The sequence below is a fragment of the Pempheris klunzingeri genome, chromosome 9 (assembly GCF_042242105.1).
Source record: "Pempheris klunzingeri isolate RE-2024b chromosome 9, fPemKlu1.hap1, whole genome shotgun sequence".
NCBI classification, from domain to species: domain Eukaryota; kingdom Metazoa; phylum Chordata; class Actinopteri; order Acropomatiformes; family Pempheridae; genus Pempheris; species Pempheris klunzingeri.
This window is the reverse complement of record NC_092020.1, coordinates 13,398,618-13,416,988: the sequence shown is the minus strand read 5'-3', so window position 1 is coordinate 13,416,988 and position 18,371 is coordinate 13,398,618. Positions and strand designations below refer to the sequence as shown.

General features: G+C 43.6%; 3 protein-coding genes across 3 annotated transcripts; all 3 read right to left on the bottom strand.

Moving 5' to 3' along the window:
• Nucleotides 1-751: 751 nt before the first annotated feature.
• On the bottom strand, nt 752-3,136 carry LOC139207669 (protocadherin gamma-A11-like). The gene has a single exon (XM_070837409.1). The coding sequence runs from the start codon at nt 3,134-3,136 to the stop codon at nt 752-754; it is 2,385 nt and encodes a 794-aa protein (XP_070693510.1).
• Nucleotides 3,137-6,575: 3,439 nt separating this feature from the next.
• LOC139207668 (protocadherin gamma-A11-like) lies at nt 6,576-9,009 on the bottom strand. The gene has a single exon (XM_070837408.1). It carries the CDS (start codon nt 8,973-8,975, stop codon nt 6,576-6,578), a length of 2,400 nt encoding a protein of 799 aa, XP_070693509.1. The 5' UTR covers nt 8,976-9,009.
• Nucleotides 9,010-15,842: 6,833 nt separating this feature from the next.
• On the bottom strand, nt 15,843-18,209 carry LOC139207667 (protocadherin gamma-A11-like). Its single transcript, XM_070837406.1, has one exon. It carries the CDS (start codon nt 18,207-18,209, stop codon nt 15,843-15,845), a length of 2,367 nt encoding a protein of 788 aa, XP_070693507.1.
• Between the last annotated feature and the right edge of the window lie 162 nt (nt 18,210-18,371).

Below are 18,371 nucleotides of genomic sequence, written 5' to 3'. Positions count from 1 at the left end.
TAATGGGTGAGATATGTATCACTATAGCATTGATTTCCCAAAAATATGTGTAAGACCAACGTGTACTTTGACATGTGGAAGACACTTCTGTCTAAAACAATATAAGAATGAGGTAAAATCCAAGCCACGGCCAATCAAGGAAAAGCCATCAAGAATAAGTGTCACAAAGTTCAGTGTGAAATTCCTCCTGAGACAAGTGATACAAGAGTGTAGGTGTGTGAATGGAGATGTAAATGTAAAAGAGGTTTGTTTTTTTGTCTGTATTTTTTAGATGAGAGAGACAGTCATATAAAAAAATACATATGATAGCATATATGGATACAGATGTTGTTTCCTTTGTAGCAATGATGATCTGCCTCATTGTGTGGAAGATGTACTTAGCATCAAGAGAAACTTAAGATGATGAATCTGTCAAAGGTTATCACATCTACAAATACTTCTTAATACTTCAAAAGATCGACATCACATCTTGGCATCTTGGCATAAAAATCTAAGTGATTATGGTTTAAATTACATTGATTTTTAGAAATGTTTAAGGAAGTGGACTGAAATTAACTAAACAACATATTCTGCAACAACTGACTGAGACAGACATAGATAGACACACAGACAGAGATAGACACGAAGGAAAAAATAAATATGCGAATAACCCAGCTGATAGTTATAAAACCATTTAAAATGAAATGTCTTAAAGTAAAATGTGTTTGAACGGAATGTTTTTCATTTGTAAAAATAATTATGTCATAGGTATTCATACCTCTGAACACTCTTCCAATCCACCGAAAACCTCAGCAAAGTCAGTAGGACTTTTCCTCAGAGTCTGGTCAGCAGGCAGCGTGTTGTCATTGTAAGATGACACGAACTTAAAGTCACTGGTTCTTGACCCTGTTGTCAGGTAGGCGTCATAATTATAAGCGCTGCGTAAAGTTCCTGTGCCGTCAACATCTGCGTAATTAGGAGGGAGATAAGCGCTGGGGATGGCTACTGCTCCATCAAACAACAGTCTGGGCTTTCTCCTGCGACAAAACCTCACACCCAGGATGATGATGATGAAGGTCAGAAAAAACGTGGACACGGACACCAGAGCGATAATCAGGTATGAGGTCAGCTTGGAGTTCTTCTCATCATAAGAAATGTCCTTCAGCTCCGGCACCTCAGCCAAGTTATCAGAAATAAGGAGATACATGGAGCAGGTGGCAGACAGAGAGGGCTGTCCGTTATCTTTCACTGCCACAATCAGGTTCTGTTTCATGCTGTCAGACTCAGAAATGTCCCGCTGTGTCCTGATCTCTCCGCTGTGGACACCAATGGTGAAAAGTCCCGGATCAGTGGATTTCACTATATGATAGGACAGCCAGGCGTTCTGTCCGGAGTCCGCGTCCACCGCGATCACTTTGGACACCAGAGAGCCTCCGTGTGCAGCTTTGGGGACCAACTCGGTCATGAAGGAGTTGCCCTCCGGGGTGGGGTACAGGATCTGAGGAGAGTTATCGTTCACGTCCGATATGAAGACGCTGACGGTCACGTTGCTGCTCAGCGGAGGAGAACCGTTGTCTCTGGCCATCACCTGAACTTTAAAACTCCTCAACTGTTCGTAATCAAACGACCTCACAGCGTGGATCACCCCCGTGTCTCCGTTAACAGACACATAGGAGGACACCGGGGCGCCCTGCACCTCACCGGCTAACAGAGAATAAATCACTGTGCCGTTTTGTCTCCAGTCGGGGTCTCGAGCAGCAACGGAACATAAAGTGGAGCCAGCTTTGTTGTTTTCACTCACATATGCGCTGTACGACTGTTCCTCAAACACAGGCGGGTTGTCGTTGATGTCTGCTACAGATAACTGGACACTTTTAGAGGAGGACAGAGGTGGAGAGCCCTCGTCAGTGGCGCTGATTGTAATGTTGTAATCAGACACTAGTTCACGGTCCAGTTGTCCTGTGGTCACCAGAGAATAATAGTTTTTAATGGAAGGAACCAACTTAAAAGGGACGTTTTGCTGAATGGAGCAGCGGACCTGTCTGTTACTCTCAGAGTCTCTGTCCTGCACGTTAATGATGCCCACCTCTGTACCAGGTGACACGTTCTCAGGTATGGGGTTAGTCACAGACTTCAGGTTGACTACAGGGGCGTTGTCATTCACATCAGTGACAGAAATAATCACCTTAGCATAAGATGATAGCCCTAATCCATCCTTTGCTTTAACGCGTATTTCAAATGATGTGGTAGTTTCATAGTCCACAGTGCCAATTATTCGTATCTCACCCGATTTACGGTCGATACTAAATATCTTCTTCACGTCTTCAGTAATATGTCCAAATTCATAAGATACATCTCCATTCACTCCCTCGTCTGCATCAGTGGCGCTCACTGTGACCACAACAGTGTCTAAAGGAGAGTTTTCAGGCAGACTGGCTTTATAAACGGCCTGGCTGAACACTGGGGTGTTATCATTAGCATCCAGTACAGTGACGTGTATGACTACAGTACCTGATCTCTGAGGAGAGCCTCCATCTAAAGCTGTGAGGAGCAAATCAATTCCGTGTTGTTTTTCACGATCAAGCTCTTTATCAAGAACAAGCTCTATTGTGTTTCCATTAGCAGCCAAAATGAAATTAGCATTCTTTTTTAGGCTGTATCGCTGAACTGAATTCTGTCCTATATCCGCATCGTGCGCCTCCTCTATCACAAAACGAGCTCCTCTATCTGCAGACTCTTGGATTTCTAAACTGATCAGTTCCTCCTTAAATTGTGGCGAGTTATCATTAATATCTTGGATGTGAAGACTAATACGATGGAGCTCAAGAGGATTCTCCAGAACAAGCTCATGCTTTAGCATGCACGAAGCCTTTTCTCCACAAAGCCCCTCTCTGTCAATCCTGTCGGCAACAATCACTTCTCCGGTATTCAGGTTGATGTCACAGTAACGTTTGTCAGACCCGTCGGTGTCAATGCGGGCTCTTCTGTTAGAGAGAGCGAGCGTCTCCAGCCCGAGATCCTTGGCCATGTTTCCAATAACTGATCCTCGTTTCATCTCCTCGGGAAAAGAATAGCTCATGTCTCCATATGCGGCACGCACAAAAAGAAGCAGGAAATAGAAGCTGCACTGGTGAAACGCGGTCGTTTTTGTATCCATAGTGAAAGATGAGCTCCTAAGACGGCAAAGAATCCACGCAATAAACACAGTTAGACCACATAACACGACTAGCAACAGCAATTCAGCGTGTTTGTGCCTTTATCTAGATCGGTCAATGGGCGTACAAGACTGTACAGACAGGATAGAGGAATGAAACCGTCGTGAGGCTGGTGTATGGCGACACCGTGAGTTAAGTTCAACAATTACACTGGTTAAAATGGTTGTAGCATTCACAACCTTGTCCACTATGCCTCTAAATAAAACAGACAGTACATTTATCATAGTGTTTACAACATTTGCACCTCCTGTCACCCACCATCAGTCAAAAAAAAAAAAACCAGGAGACCCCTTGCAACAAGTACCACAGTGTATGCACTTAGTTCAATGCATCAAAGACAGGCTCACATCAAGGTCTTAACACAGCGTGCACCATATTAGCAAGCTACACACTAAACAAGTCTTGTAAATGGGCTCAAGTTCTCTTTAAATGATCAAACTCAGCACTCTTGCAAGGAGTAGACCAGGTTTCAGTCCAACTCCACTGTATGTGGTCTGGTAAAACAGGCTATGAAAAACTGAAAGGTTGTGGTCAAAACAACCATGATGATACATCAGAAAGCGTGGAACCCTGAACTGAACAGTTTTGTGTTATTTTGTTTTGTTTTGCTATGAATTTGCTTGTGTTAGGCTGAGTTGGTATTTAGGACACAGAAACATGTATATGTGCTATTGAACATGTACCTTCTTTAAAGTTAAGCTTGCAGTCTAAATGTATTGTGGCAGTGGCAGAACTCCAGGGAGCTGGTATTGCTGTATCAAAAGCATCCATGCATGTTTGGAGTTGATATTAGAATCACACCAAATCTTTGTCACCGTTGTCATCATATCACAGAGTTGTACAAGTTTAGTATACTGAATAATATTGTCTACAGTGTGATTAAGAAAGTACCCCCCCATAGAAATCCCCTCGTTATTCCACCACACATTGGGTGGATTATTTGATTTTTATTTTAAATTTTCTTATTTGCTGCAGTCTTACTTAAAGATACAGCCATAATTTAAATCAATGTAATGTAATAAATAACTTACGTTACTAATTCATAACTTAAATGCACGTGACTTGTGTCTGTAGGCTCTGGAAATCCTGACATCAACAATTTGGAACTCGGTCTTGTAGAAAGAAGGTCTGTCTTTGCTCCCACTTAGCCTGACATCTTGCAATCAGCTTCAACTTGCACCGACAAAAGTTAAATCATTCAAGTTCCAGAAAGAGTAAGAGACATGAATTGAGATTAGAAATGGAAAATAAACTGCAAATCTGTTTGAATTCTGACTAAGAAACAATATGTTTTATCACGATATCTTATGACAAAGAACTGAAAACAATTGAGAGAAAACTCAATGCAACAAATCAAAAAGTCAGAAAACTGGCTGCTGGGAAACACTTATCACGACTTTGTCACTATTATACAACTACAAAGTTACATAAGACTGGCAATCTACAAATGTTCTGATGGTTTAGAATTATTGCAGTTAATTCATCTTACTCCACCACATATAGAGAAGCGGACATAGGGCCCAGCCTAAACCTCACAGAAATGTCTTTCTTCTTAGAGATGGAAAAACATCGCCTCCCAGAAAGTCACAAAAGAGATACATGAAACAGTCTGACAGTGAGCATCCACTCAAGAACACACACAACCAACAGACAGCCAAAATGTGATAAAGAGCCTTCATAGTAAAATCACTAGTTTGCCCAAAGGTCTGAGTTGGGATGGGGGACCCTGGGACAACATCTTATCAGATAAGGGTCTGCGGTTTAATTTGTGTAAGTTTAAGGTTCCTTGGCTTGAAAAAGTTTGAGAACCACTGGGTTCATCCAACCTGTGAAATAAATATATCTGGCTTTTCGATACCATATAGTAACATTAAAATCTAGAATAGAGTTTAAAATCCTTCTCCTCACCTACAAGGCTCTTAAGGGTCAGGCCCCATCATATTTTAAAGAGCTCATAGTACCGTACTACCCCACTAGAGCACTGCGCTCCCAGAATGCAGGCCTACTGGTGGTTCCCAAAGTCTCCAAAAGTAGTTCAGGAGGCAGAGCCTTCAGCTATCAGGCTCCTCTCCTGTGGAACCTCCTTCCAGTTTGGGTTCGGGGGGCAGACACCCTCTCTACATTTAAGAGTAGACTAAAAACCTTCCTTTTTGACAAAGCATATATTTAAGGGCTGGCTCAGGCCTTAGACCAGCCCCTAGTTATGCTGCTATAGGCTCAGACTGCCGGGGGACTCCTATGGTGCACTGAGCTCCTCTATTCTCTCTCCTCCTCTTCCTCTCCATCGTTATGTCTCATGTCAGCCAAATGTCTGCCTCTAACTTGTTATCTTCCCCGCAGCGTTTCTGTGCTTTCTCATCTCTCAGGTTCCTGTGGATCCTGGTCCTGGCCCTGCTGATGTGGTTCTCTGGTTCCTGTGGGTCCTGGTCCCGGTCCCGCTGATGTGGTTCTCTGGTTCCTGTGGATCCTGATCCTGGTTCTGCTGATGTGGTTCCGTGGTTCCTATGGATCCTGGTCCTGGCCCCGCTGATGTGGTTCTCCACCAGCCAATGGATGTGCGTCTGTCCAAGGCTACAGCCTGTCCGTCCTTGGGAGCTGGATCTCTCCTTCACTGTGGTGCTCCCGGAGGTTTCTCTTTTCCCACTGGGTTTTTTGAGTTTTTCCTTCCCGAAGAAGGAGGGTCATAAAGGGCAGGTGATGCCTTGGACAGATCCATCGGACCGATCCTTTGGTCTCATCGACTGCTGGACTCTTTATTAGATTGTTTGCTCGCTTACACTTGTTTATTTCAGTGAACTTTGTAAAGCACTATGAGACACTCTGTTGTGATATTGGGCTATACAAAATAAATTGAATTGAATTGAATTGAATTAACATATTTAATGGGACTATAGATCACTATACTTGCCAGAAATATTCAGACACAAAGTCATCCACTGTAAATTACTTCTGTGGCCACATACATTATCTGCTCTTTAACAATGACCATGTGATTGCAGGAGAAATCTAATTATTCGTCCACTGTCTATATCTCTAAGCTGATGACTGAGACTCATTCACACCACAGACTGCATGTTTCCATCAAGATGTATAGTTGCACTCAAAACTATCCAACCCCCATTGCAAATGAAGTGTTTTGGCAAAATTCACAAACTTTCAGCTGTGTTCAATCAACAAGTCAAACAAGAACAATAGAAATAGCTGAACACAACTAAGAACAGTTTCAAAACAGTTTTAGGACCAAGAGTGGTCACAGTGTAACTTTTGTGAATTATTTTAGAAAAAATAGTGGACTGTGAAAATGAACCCCAAACGTTTGAGCATAATGCATCTTTGCTTCAACAAATTTTTATGAATAAATTCCGATGCTGCTTACGGTATTCATACCTGTGAGGACTCATCCAATTCTCCAAACACCTCAGCAAAGTCAGTGGGACTTTTCCTCAGAGTCTGGTCAGCAGGCAGCGTGTTGTCATTGTAAGATGACACGAACTTAAAGTCACTGGTTCTTGACCCTGTTGTCAGGTAGGCGTCATAATTATAAGCGCTGCGTAAAGTTCCTGTGCCGTCAACATCTGCGTAATTAGGAGGGAGATAAGCGCTGGGGATGGCTACTGCTCCATCAAACAACAGTCTGGGCTTTCTCCTGCGACAAAACCTCACACCCAGGATGATGATGATGAAGGTCAGAAAAAACGTGGACACGGACACCAGAGCGATAATCAGGTATGAGGTCAGCTTGGAGTTCTTCTCATCATAAGAAATGTCCTTCAGCTCCGGCACCTCAGCCAAGTTATCAGAAATAAGGAGATACATGGAGCAGGTGGCAGACAGAGAGGGCTGTCCGTTATCTTTCACTGCCACAATCAGGTTCTGTTTCATGCTGTCAGACTCAGAAATGTCCCGCTGTGTCCTGATCTCTCCGCTGTGGACACCAATGGTGAAAAGTCCCGGATCAGTGGATTTCACTATATGATAGGACAGCCAGGCGTTCTGTCCGGAGTCCGCGTCCACCGCGATCACTTTGGACACCAGAGAGCCTCCGTGTGCAGCTTTGGGGACCAGCTCGGTCATGAAGGAGTTGCCCTCCGGGGTGGGGTACAGGATCTGAGGAGAGTTGTCATTCACGTCCGATATGAAGACGCTGACGGTCACGTTGCTGCTCAGCGGAGGAGAACCGTTGTCTCTGGCCATCACCTGGACTTTAAAACTCCTCAACTGTTCGTAATCAAACGACCTCACAGCGTGGATCACCCCCGTGTCTCCGTTAACAGACACATAGGAGGACACCGGGGCGCCCTGCACCTCACCGGCTAACAGAGAATAAATCACTGTGCCGTTTTGTCTCCAGTCGGGGTCTCGAGCAGCAACGGAACATAAAGTGGAGCCAGCTTTGTTGTTTTCACTCACATATGCGCTGTACGACTGTTCCTCAAACACAGGCGGGTTGTCGTTGATGTCTGCTACAGATAACTGGACACTTTTAGAGGAGGACAGAGGTGGAGAGCCCTCGTCAGTGGCGCTGATTGTAATGTTGTAATCAGACACTAGTTCACGGTCCAGTTGTCCTGTGGTCACCAGAGAATAATAGTTTTTAATGGAAGGAACCAACTTAAAAGGGACGTTTTGCTGAATGGAGCAGCGGACCTGTCTGTTACTCTCAGAGTCTCTGTCCTGCACGTTAATGATGCCCACCTCTGTACCAGGTGACACGTTCTCAGGTATGGGGTTAGTCACAGACTTCAGATATATCACTGGGGCGTTGTCATTTACATCAGTAATGTCAATAATTAACGTTGCATATGAAACTAATCCCAGACCATCTTTTGCACTGATCTGCATCTCATAGGATGGGATTTTCTCATAATCAATAGATCCAGCTACTCTCACTTCACCTGTTTTAGGGTGTAAAGAAAACACGTTGCTATTTTCATCTGAAACATGATCAAATCCATAAGTTATTTCGCTATTCAAACCTTCGTCTGCATCAGCTGCACTCACTGTGATCACTAATGTATCCAGAGGAGAGTTTTCAGGCAGACTGGCTTTATAAACGGCCTGGCTGAACACTGGTACGTTATCATTAGCATCCAGTACAGTGACGTGTATGACTACAGTACCTGATCTCTGAGGAGAGCCTCCATCAAATGCGGTAAGCAATAACATCATCTCTTGTTTGTCCTCTCTGTCTAATTCTTTGTCTAAAACCAATTCACAGTATTTTCGTCCACCTGCTTTAGTGTTTATATTTAGTTTGAAATGATCATTCTTCTGAAGTGAGTAGCCCTGAACAGCATTTTCTCCGATGTCTCCATCGTGTGCCTCTACAAGAAGTAAATGCGCACCTTTGACCGCCAATTCCTGGACTTCAATCTTAAGTGACTCCTCTTTAAATTGTGGTGAATTATCATTAATATCTTGAACTCGGATACTAATACGGTGCAGTTCTAAAGGATTTTCCAGGACTAGTTCCTGTTTCAGAACACACGATGCCTTTTTCGCACAAAGCCCTTCTCTGTCAATCCTCTCTTGCACAATCAAGTCTCCAGTGTTGAGGTTTACGCTGCAGAATTGACCGTTGCCGTCTTCAGTATCAATACGAGCCTTGCGAGCGGACAGTCTGCCCAAATCAAGTCCCAGATCCTTTGCGATATTTCCTATCACAGATCCACGTTTCATCTCCTCCGGAACAGAGTAGCTCACGTCTCCCTGGACGGGGTGGAGGACGAGGAAAAGAAAAGCAAGGCCGCAACAGTGCAGCGCAATTCTACTGTATCCCATTGTTACTGCGAGAACAAAACTACTGATATTCGAGTTTGAAGCAAAATATATCAACGATGTATTCGTGAATTCCTTGGATATTCAAAAATCGTCACATTGCACTCGTAATACCAAGCGGTTTTAGTCCAATGCTGCACACTACTGGAAACTGGCTTTCAGTGTGTCGACATAAATGGGTGGGGAGAGAACGTGCAATCTCGTATATTAGTGCACACTGACACCTTGAGTACTTTTTGAGGTATAACACTACAATGTGTGGTTTTCTTTAAACGGAACTAAAAGACAAATCTTTACAGACAAACTTGTGAATCCTAAAATAACTGTTATGCCACCATGTAGAAAGGATTTACTACAACTACAGACAGTGACATATTTATTCCATCTCATTTATAGTAAAAAAGAGAAAAAGATAAATCATTCAAACCAGAAATAATGTGTTCTACACAATAACGTAACGTGGCTATATGTTATTCCACTAACAACATGGAAAACGGAGGTGAAAGGGATGACATTTATAGATGCCTGGATCCAGAAAAGAATCCAACAATTTGATACATAAAATATGATTGAGGTTAATATAACAGTAGAATGGAAAATAAATCAAAGAAAGAATAAATAATATGAAAGCAAAATAGGTAAAATTTAAAATACACGAACAGTGAAACAGTGACCGAATAGGCAGTAATGATTTGCCAGGTGAACTGGATCTAAAAAATGCAGCTGGAGCTAAAACTGCTTTCAGCACCATGGACAGAGAAACGCCGAGTGAAAATCTAAAGTTTTCTTCAGGGAACGAGAGCAACTTCACACAGACATGTGGACCACGACAAAACACTGAAGAGACTGAATATTTTTGAGTAGCTATCCAAAGATTTAACAGCATTGGAATAATGAACATGAATGTATGGTAGAAAGGAAAGGAGGTTGACCTCAACACCCTTCCAGTGGATCCTTAAACAGCTTTTCAGCTGGTCTGCACCAGAACAGAAAGCTTTGATTGGTTAAAAAAAAGCCATTTGCCAGATATTTTATATTAAAACAGCCATGTTGTCATATGAGACCAAACAAACCCTCATGCGCAAACTTTGGCCGCCAGGTACTGCAAACATTAGACCCGTCAAATTTCACTTTCCCCGTTCTAATTACAAAAAAAACATCTTGTGAGGCCAATTTAGTATCTAATACTGACAGCAAAGCTGAGGAATGTCTCATCAGAGGTTACTTAGAAGTCGGAGAGAAATAATATGAGACGTTTGCCTACCTCAGGAGAAGCATCACAATCTCCAAACACCTCAGCAAAGTCAGTAGGACTTTTCCTCAGAGTCTGGTCAGCAGGCAGCGTGTTGTCATTGTAAGATGACACGAACTTAAAGTCACTGGTTCTTGACCCTGTTGTCAGGTAGGCGTCATAATTATAAGCGCTGCGTAAAGTTCCTGTGCCGTCAACATCTGCGTAATTAGGAGGGAGATAAGCGCTGGGGATGGCTACTGCTCCATCAAACAACAGTCTGGGCTTTCTCCTGCGACAAAACCTCACACCCAGGATGATGATGATGAAGGTCAGAAAAAACGTGGACACGGACACCAGAGCGATAATCAGGTATGAGGTCAGCTTGGAGTTCTTCTCATCATAAGAAATGTCCTTCAGCTCCGGCACCTCAGCCAAGTTATCAGAAATAAGGAGATACATGGAGCAGGTGGCAGACAGAGAGGGCTGTCCGTTATCTTTCACTGCCACAATCAGGTTCTGTTTCATGCTGTCAGACTCAGAAATGTCCCGCTGTGTCCTGATCTCTCCGCTGTGGACACCAATGGTGAAAAGTCCCGGATCAGTGGATTTCACTATATGATAGGACAGCCAGGCGTTCTGTCCGGAGTCCGCGTCCACCGCGATCACTTTGGACACCAGAGAGCCTCCGTGTGCAGCTTTGGGGACCAGCTCGGTCATGAAGGAGTTGCCCTCCGGGGTGGGGTACAGGATCTGAGGAGAGTTGTCGTTCACGTCCGATATGAAGACGCTGACGGTCACGTTGCTGCTCAGCGGAGGAGAACCGTTGTCTCTGGCCATCACCTGGACTTTAAAACTCCTCAACTGTTCGTAATCAAACGACCTCACAGCGTGGATCACCCCCGTGTCTCCGTTAACAGACACATAGGAGGACACCGGGGCGCCCTGCACCTCACCGGCTAACAGAGAATAAATCACTGTGCCGTTTTGTCTCCAGTCGGGGTCTCGAGCAGCAACGGAACATAAAGTGGAGCCAGCTTTGTTGTTTTCACTCACATATGCGCTGTACGACTGTTCCTCAAACACAGGCGGGTTGTCGTTGATGTCTGCTACAGATAACTGGACACTTTTAGAGGAGGACAGAGGTGGAGAGCCCTCGTCAGTGGCACTGATTGTAATGTTGTAATCAGACACTAGTTCACGGTCCAGTTGTCCTGTGGTCACCAGAGAATAATAGTTTTTAATGGAAGGAACCAACTTAAAAGGGACGTTTTGCTGAATGGAGCAGCGGACCTGTCTGTTACTCTCAGAGTCTCTGTCCTGCACGTTAATGATGCCCACCTCTGTACCAGGTGACACGTTCTCAGGTATGGGGTTAGTCACAGACTTCAGGTTGACTACAGGGGGGTTGTCATTCACATCAGTGACAGAAATAATCACCTTAGCATAAGATGATAGCCCTAATCCATCCTTTGCTTTAACGCGTATTTCAAATGATGTGGTAGTTTCATAGTCCACAGTGCCAATTATTCGTATCTCACCCGATTTACGGTCGATACTAAATATCTTCTTCACGTCTTCAGTAATATGTCCAAATTCATAAGATACATCTCCATTCACTCCCTCGTCTGCATCAGTAGCGCTCACTGTGACCACAACAGTGTCTAAGGGAGAGTTTTCAGGCAGACTGGCTTTATAAACGGCCTGGCTGAACACTGGGGTGTTATCATTAGCATCCAGTACAGTGACGTGTATGACTACAGTACCTGATCTCTGAGGAGAGCCTCCATCTAAAGCTGTGAGGAGCAAATCAATTCCGTGTTGTTTTTCACGATCAAGCTCTTTATCAAGAACAAGCTCTATTGTGTTTCCATTAGCAGCCAAAATGAAATTAGCATTCTTTTTTAGGCTGTATCGCTGAACTGAATTCTGTCCTATATCCGCATCGTGCGCCTCCTCTATCACAAAACGAGCTCCCTTGACTGCAGACTCCTGAATTTCTAAATTGATCAGTTCCTCCTTAAATTGTGGCGAGTTATCATTAATATCTTGGATGTGAAGACTAATACGATGGAGCTCAAGAGGATTCTCCAGAACAAGCTCATGCTTTAGCATGCACGAAGCCTTTTCTCCACAAAGCCCCTCTCTGTCAATCCTGTCGGCAACAATCACTTCTCCGGTATTCAGGTTGATGTCACAGTAACGTTTGTCAGACCCGTCGGTGTCAATGCGGGCTCTTCTGTTAGAGAGAGCGAGCGTCTCCAGCCCGAGATCCTTGGCCATGTTTCCAATAACTGATCCTCGTTTCATCTCCTCGGGAAAAGAATAGCTCATGTCTCCATATGCGGCACGCACAAAAAGAAGCAGGAAATAGAAGCTGCACTGGTGAAACGCGGTCGTTTTTGTATCCATAGTGAAAGATGAGCTCCTAAGACGGCAAAGAATCCACGCAATAAACACAGTTAGACCACATAACACGACTAGCAACAGCAATTCAGCGTGTTTGTGCCTTTATCTAGATCGGTCAATGGGCGTACAAGACTGTACAGACAGGATAGAGGAATGAAACCGTCGTGAGGCTGGTGTATGGCGACACCGTGAGTTAAGTTCAACAATTACACTGGTTAAAATGGTTGTAGCATTCACAACCTTGTCCACTATGCCTCTAAATAAAACAAACAGTACATTTATCATAGTGTTTACAACATTTGCACCTCCTGTCACCCACCATCAGTCAAAAAAAAAACCAGGAGACCCCTTGCAACAAGTACCACAGTGTATGCACTTAGTTCAATGCATCAAAGACAGGCTTACATCAAGGTCTTAACACAGCGTGCACCATATTAGCAAGCTACACACTAAACAAGTCTTGTAAATGAGCTCAAGTTCTCTTTAAATGATCAAACTCAGCACTCTTGCAAGGAGTAGACCAGGTTTCAGTCCAACTCCACTGTATGTGGTCTGGTAAAACAGGCTATGAAAAACTGAAAGGTTGTGGTCAAAACAACCATGATGATACATCAGAAAGCGTGGAACCCTGAACTGAACAGTTTTGTGTTATTTTGTTTTGTTTTGCTATGAATTTGCTTGTGTTAGGCTGAGTTGGTATTTAGGACACAGGAACATGTATATGTGCTACTGAACATGTACCTTCTTTAAAGTTAAGCTTGCAGTCTAAATGTATTGTGGCAGTGGCAGAACTCCAGGGAGCTGGTATTGCTGTATCAAAAGCATCCATGCATGTTTGGAGTTGATATTAGAATGGTAAATGGTCTGTATTTGTATAGCGCCTTTCTAGTTATTTCAACTACTCAAAGCGCTTTACATGACATCCTCATTCACCCATCAATCATACAGGAGAAATGTAATTTGGAGGAGACTATTCTTTCATACTCATTCACACTCTGAAGCCATGCTTCAGGAGCAAGTTGGGGTTCAGTGTCTTGCTCAAGGACACTTCGACATGTTGACCCATAGGAGCTGGGGATCGAACCCCCGACCTTCTGATTGAGGGACAACCCACTCTACCACTGAGCCACAGCCGCCCGAATCACACCAAATCTTTGTCACCGTTATCATCATATCACAGAGCTGTACAAGTTTAGTATACTGAATAATATTGTCTACAGTGTGATTAAGAAAGTACCCCCCCCATAGAAATCCCCTCTTTATTCCACCACACATTGGGTGGATTATTTGATTTTTGTTTTAAATTTTCTTATTTGCTGCAGTCTTACTTAAAGATACAGCCATAATTTAAATCAATGTATTGTAATAAATAACTTACTTTAAATGCACGTGACTTGTGTCTGTAGGCTCTGGAAATCCTGACATCAACAATTTGGAACTCGGTCTTGTAGAAAGAAGGTCTGTCTTTGCTCCCACTTAGCCTGACATCTTACAATCAGCTTCAACTTGCACCGACAAAAGTTAAATTATTCAAGTTCCAGAAAGAGTAAGAGACATGAATTGAGATCTGAAATGGAAAATAAACTGCAAATCTGTTTGAATTCTGACTAACAAACAATATGTTTTATCACTATATCTTATGACAAAGAACTGAAAACAATTAAGAGAAAACTCAATGCAACACATCAAAAAGTCAGAAAACTGGCTGCTGGGAAACACTTATCACGACTTTGTCACTATTATACAACTACAAAGTTACATAACACTGGCAATCTACAAATGTTCTGATGGTTTAGAATTATTGCAGTTAATTCATCTTACTCCACCACATATAGAGAAGCGGATATAGGGCCCAGCCTAAACCTCACAGAAATGTCTTTCTTCTTAGAGATGGAAAAACATCGCCTCCCAGAAAGTCACAAAAGAGATACATGAAACAGTCTGACAGTGAGCATCCACTCAAGAACACACACAACCAACAGACAGCCAAAATGTGATAAAGAGCCTTCGTAGTAAAATCACTAGTTTGCCCAAAGGTCTGAGTTGGGATGGGGGACCCTGGGACAACATCTTATCAGATAAGGGTCTGCGGTTTAATTTGTGTAAGTTTAAGGTTCCTTGGCTTGAAAAAGTTTGAGAACCACTGGGTTCATCCAACCTGTGAAATAAATATATCTGGCTTTTCGATACCATATAGTAACATATTTAATGGGACTATAGATCACTATAGTTGCCAGTGTAGTGTCTGATATGTGCCTTTAGTGAGTATAAATAAGTATGTAGTGTTTGGTATGTGCCTTTAGGGCATATGATGTAGTATTGGCCATTGTTTGTATGTTTCTGATCTGTGATCGATTATCTGGAGAACTGGGAACTGCTTGACCTAGGCAGGGGAGATCTGACCTTTGCTCCCCCTCACTAGATACTGGGGGATGGTGTCCTTCTAATATATCTTGTACCCCTAAAACAAAGAATAGAACTGTTATATGGATGAAAACCAGATGTTGGGATGGATGGTCAAATGGGTATAAAGAAGTGACCAGAGAGGTGGCTCGAGGAAGACGGGGACAGAGACACTGCAGATTTGGCTGAGGGTTACGCTGTCTGTTCCTACAATTGGCTAAATGTCTTCCCAGGCTTCCATGGTGCCTGTTAGACAACTGACCTTTTTGCAATAAACCTATTTTATTCACTAAGTCATTGTCAGCGGAAGTTTCCTTTCATCAACTGCACATCATCATCATCAGAGAAGATACGACACCAGAAATATTCAGACACAAAGTCATCCACTGTAAATGACTTCTGTGGCCACATTATCTGCTCTTTAACAATGACCATGTGATTGCAGGAGAAATCTAATTATTCATCCACTGTCTATATCTCTAAGCTGATGACTGAGACTCATTCACACCACAGACTGCATGTTTCTATCAAGATGTATAGTTGCACTCAAAATTATCCAACCCCCATTGCAAATGAAGTGTTTTGGCAAAATTTACAAACTTTCAGCTGTGTTCAATCAACAAGTCAAACAAGAACAATTGAAATAGCCGAACACAACTAAGAACAGTTTCAAAACAGTTTTAGGACCAAGAGTGGTCATAGTGTAACTTTTGTGAATTATTTTAGAAAAAATAGTGGACTGTGAAAATGAACCCCAAACGTGTGAGCATAATGCATCTTTGCTTAAACAAATTTTTATGAATAAATTCCGATGCTGCTTACGGTATTCATACCTGTGAGGACTCATCCAATTCTCCAAACACCTCAGCAAAGTCAGTGGGACTTTTCCTCAGAGTCTGGTCAGCAGGCAGCGTGTTGTCATTGTAAGATGACACGAACTTAAAGTCACTGGTTCTTGACCCTGTTGTCAGGTAGGCGTCATAATTGTAAGCGCTGCGTAAAGTTCCTGTGCCGTCAACATCTGCGTAATTAGGAGGGAGATAAGCGCTGGGGATGGCTACTGCTCCATCAAACAACAGTCTGGGCTTTCTCCTGCGACAAAACCTCACACCCAGGATGATGATGATGAAGGTCAGAAAAAACGTGGACACGGACACCAGAGCGATAATCAGGTATGAGGTCAGCTTGGAGTTCTTCTCATCATAAGAAATGTCCTTCAGCTCCGGCACCTCAGCCAAGTTATCAGAAATAAGGAGATACATGGAGCAGGTGGCAGACAGAGAGGGCTGTCCGTTATCTTTCACTGCCACAATCAGGTTCTGTTTCATGCTGTCAGACTCAGAAATGTCCCGCTGTGTCCTGATCTCTCCGCTGTGGACACCAATAGTGAAAAGTCCCGGATCAGTGGATTTCACTATATGATAGGACAGCCAGGCGTTCTGTCCGGAGTCCGCGTCCACCGCGATCACTTTGGACACCAGAGAGCCTCCGTGTGCAGCTTTGGGGACCAGCTCGGTCATGAAGGAGTTGCCCTCCGGGGTGGGGTACAGGATCTGAGGAGAGTTGTCGTTCACGTCTGATATGAAGACACTGACGGTCACGTTGCTGCTCAGCGGAGGAGAACCGTTGTCTCTGGCCATCACCTGGACTTTAAAACTCCTCAACTGTTCGTAATCAAACGACCTCACAGCGTGGATCACCCCCGTGTCTCCGTTAACAGACACATAGGAGGACACCGGGGCGCCCTGCACCTCACCGGCTAACAGAGAATAAATCACTGTGCCGTTTTGTCTCCAGTCGGGGTCTCGAGCAGCAACGGAACATAAAGTGGAGCCAGCTTTGTTGTTTTCACTCACATATGCGCTGTACGACTGTTCCTCAAACACAGGCGGGTTGTCGTTGATGTCTGCTACAGATAACTGGACACTTTTAGAGGAGGACAGAGGTGGAGAGCCCTCGTCAGTGGCGCTGATTGTAATGTTGTAATCAGACACTAGTTCACGATCCAGTTGTCCTGTGGTCACCAGAGAATAATAGTTTTTAATGGAAGGAACCAACTTAAAAGGGACGTTTTGCTGAATGGAGCAGCGGACCTGTTGGTTATTATCAGAATCGGCATCCTGCACGTTAATGATGCCCACCTCTGTACCAGGTGACACGTTCTCAGGTACTGGATTTGACAGAGATTTTACATAAATTATAGGTATGTTGTCATTGACATCGGTGACATCAACAGTTACCTTTGTGTATGACGACAATCCTAAACCATCCTTTGCTTTAATTCGCAAGTCATATGTTGTAACGGTTTCAAAGTCAATCACACCATTAATTTTTATTTTGCCATTTTTACGATCGATACTAAATATCTTCTTCACATCCTCTGAAACATGTCCAAAGTCATACGTCACATCTCCATTGACTCCCTCATCTGCATCAGTAGCGCTCACTGTGACCACAACAGTGTCTAAAGGAGAGTTTTCAGGCAGACTGGCTTTATAAACGGCCTGGCTGAACACTGGGGTGTTATCATTAGCATCCAGTACAGTGACGTGTATAACTACAGTACCTGATCTCTGAGGAGAGCCTCCATCTAAAGCTGTGAGGAGCAAATTGATCCCTTTTTGCTTTTCTCTATCAAGCTCTTTATCAAGAACAAGCTCTATTGTGTTTCCATTAGCAGCCAAAATAAAATTGTCATTCTTTTCAATGCGGTACTGCTGAACTGAATTCTGTCCTACATCCGCATCGTGCGCCTCCTCTATCACAAAACGAGCTCCCCTGCCTGCAGACTCTCGAATTTCAAAATTGATCGATTCTTCATTAAATAGTGGTGAGTTATCATTAACATCTTGAATGTGAAGACTGAAAGGATGCAGTTCCAGAGGATTCTCCAACACAAGATCGCGTTTGATTACACACGACAGCTTTTCTCCACAAAGCTCCTCTCGGTCAATCCTGTCGGCAACAACCAAATCTCCACTACTCACACTGATGTCACAGTAACGTTTGCGATTCCCTGCGGCATCAACGCGGGCATTTCTGGCAGACAGTTTACTGGGGTCCAGGTTAAGATCCTTCGCTATGTTCCCAATGAGAGATCCACGCTTCATTTCCTCCTGAAAGGAATAGCTCACGTCTCCATTCGCGGCTTGCCACATTAGAAAGAAAACGAAGCAGCTCGGTTTCAGCCCCATGATGGCAAAGCGTTTGTGACCGAACAATATCCTCGTTTAGATTCCAAATTCAATAAGAAATATACAGCTCAGTCACAAGAAAAGTGACAGCAATCCACAGTTACTCTGGGTGTACCCGACTGCCAACAGCAACTGAACAAAAAACCCTTTTATTGGTCAATA

Excerpts from the sequence above, each read along its gene's own strand:
- LOC139207669 (XM_070837409.1), bottom strand. The coding sequence starts at position 3,136 with ATGGATACAAAAACGACCGCGTTTCACCAGTGCAGCTTCTATTTCCTG.
- LOC139207668 (XM_070837408.1), bottom strand. The coding sequence starts at position 8,975 with ATGGGATACAGTAGAATTGCGCTGCACTGTTGCGGCCTTGCTTTTCTT.
- LOC139207667 (XM_070837406.1), bottom strand. The coding sequence starts at position 18,209 with ATGGGGCTGAAACCGAGCTGCTTCGTTTTCTTTCTAATGTGGCAAGCC.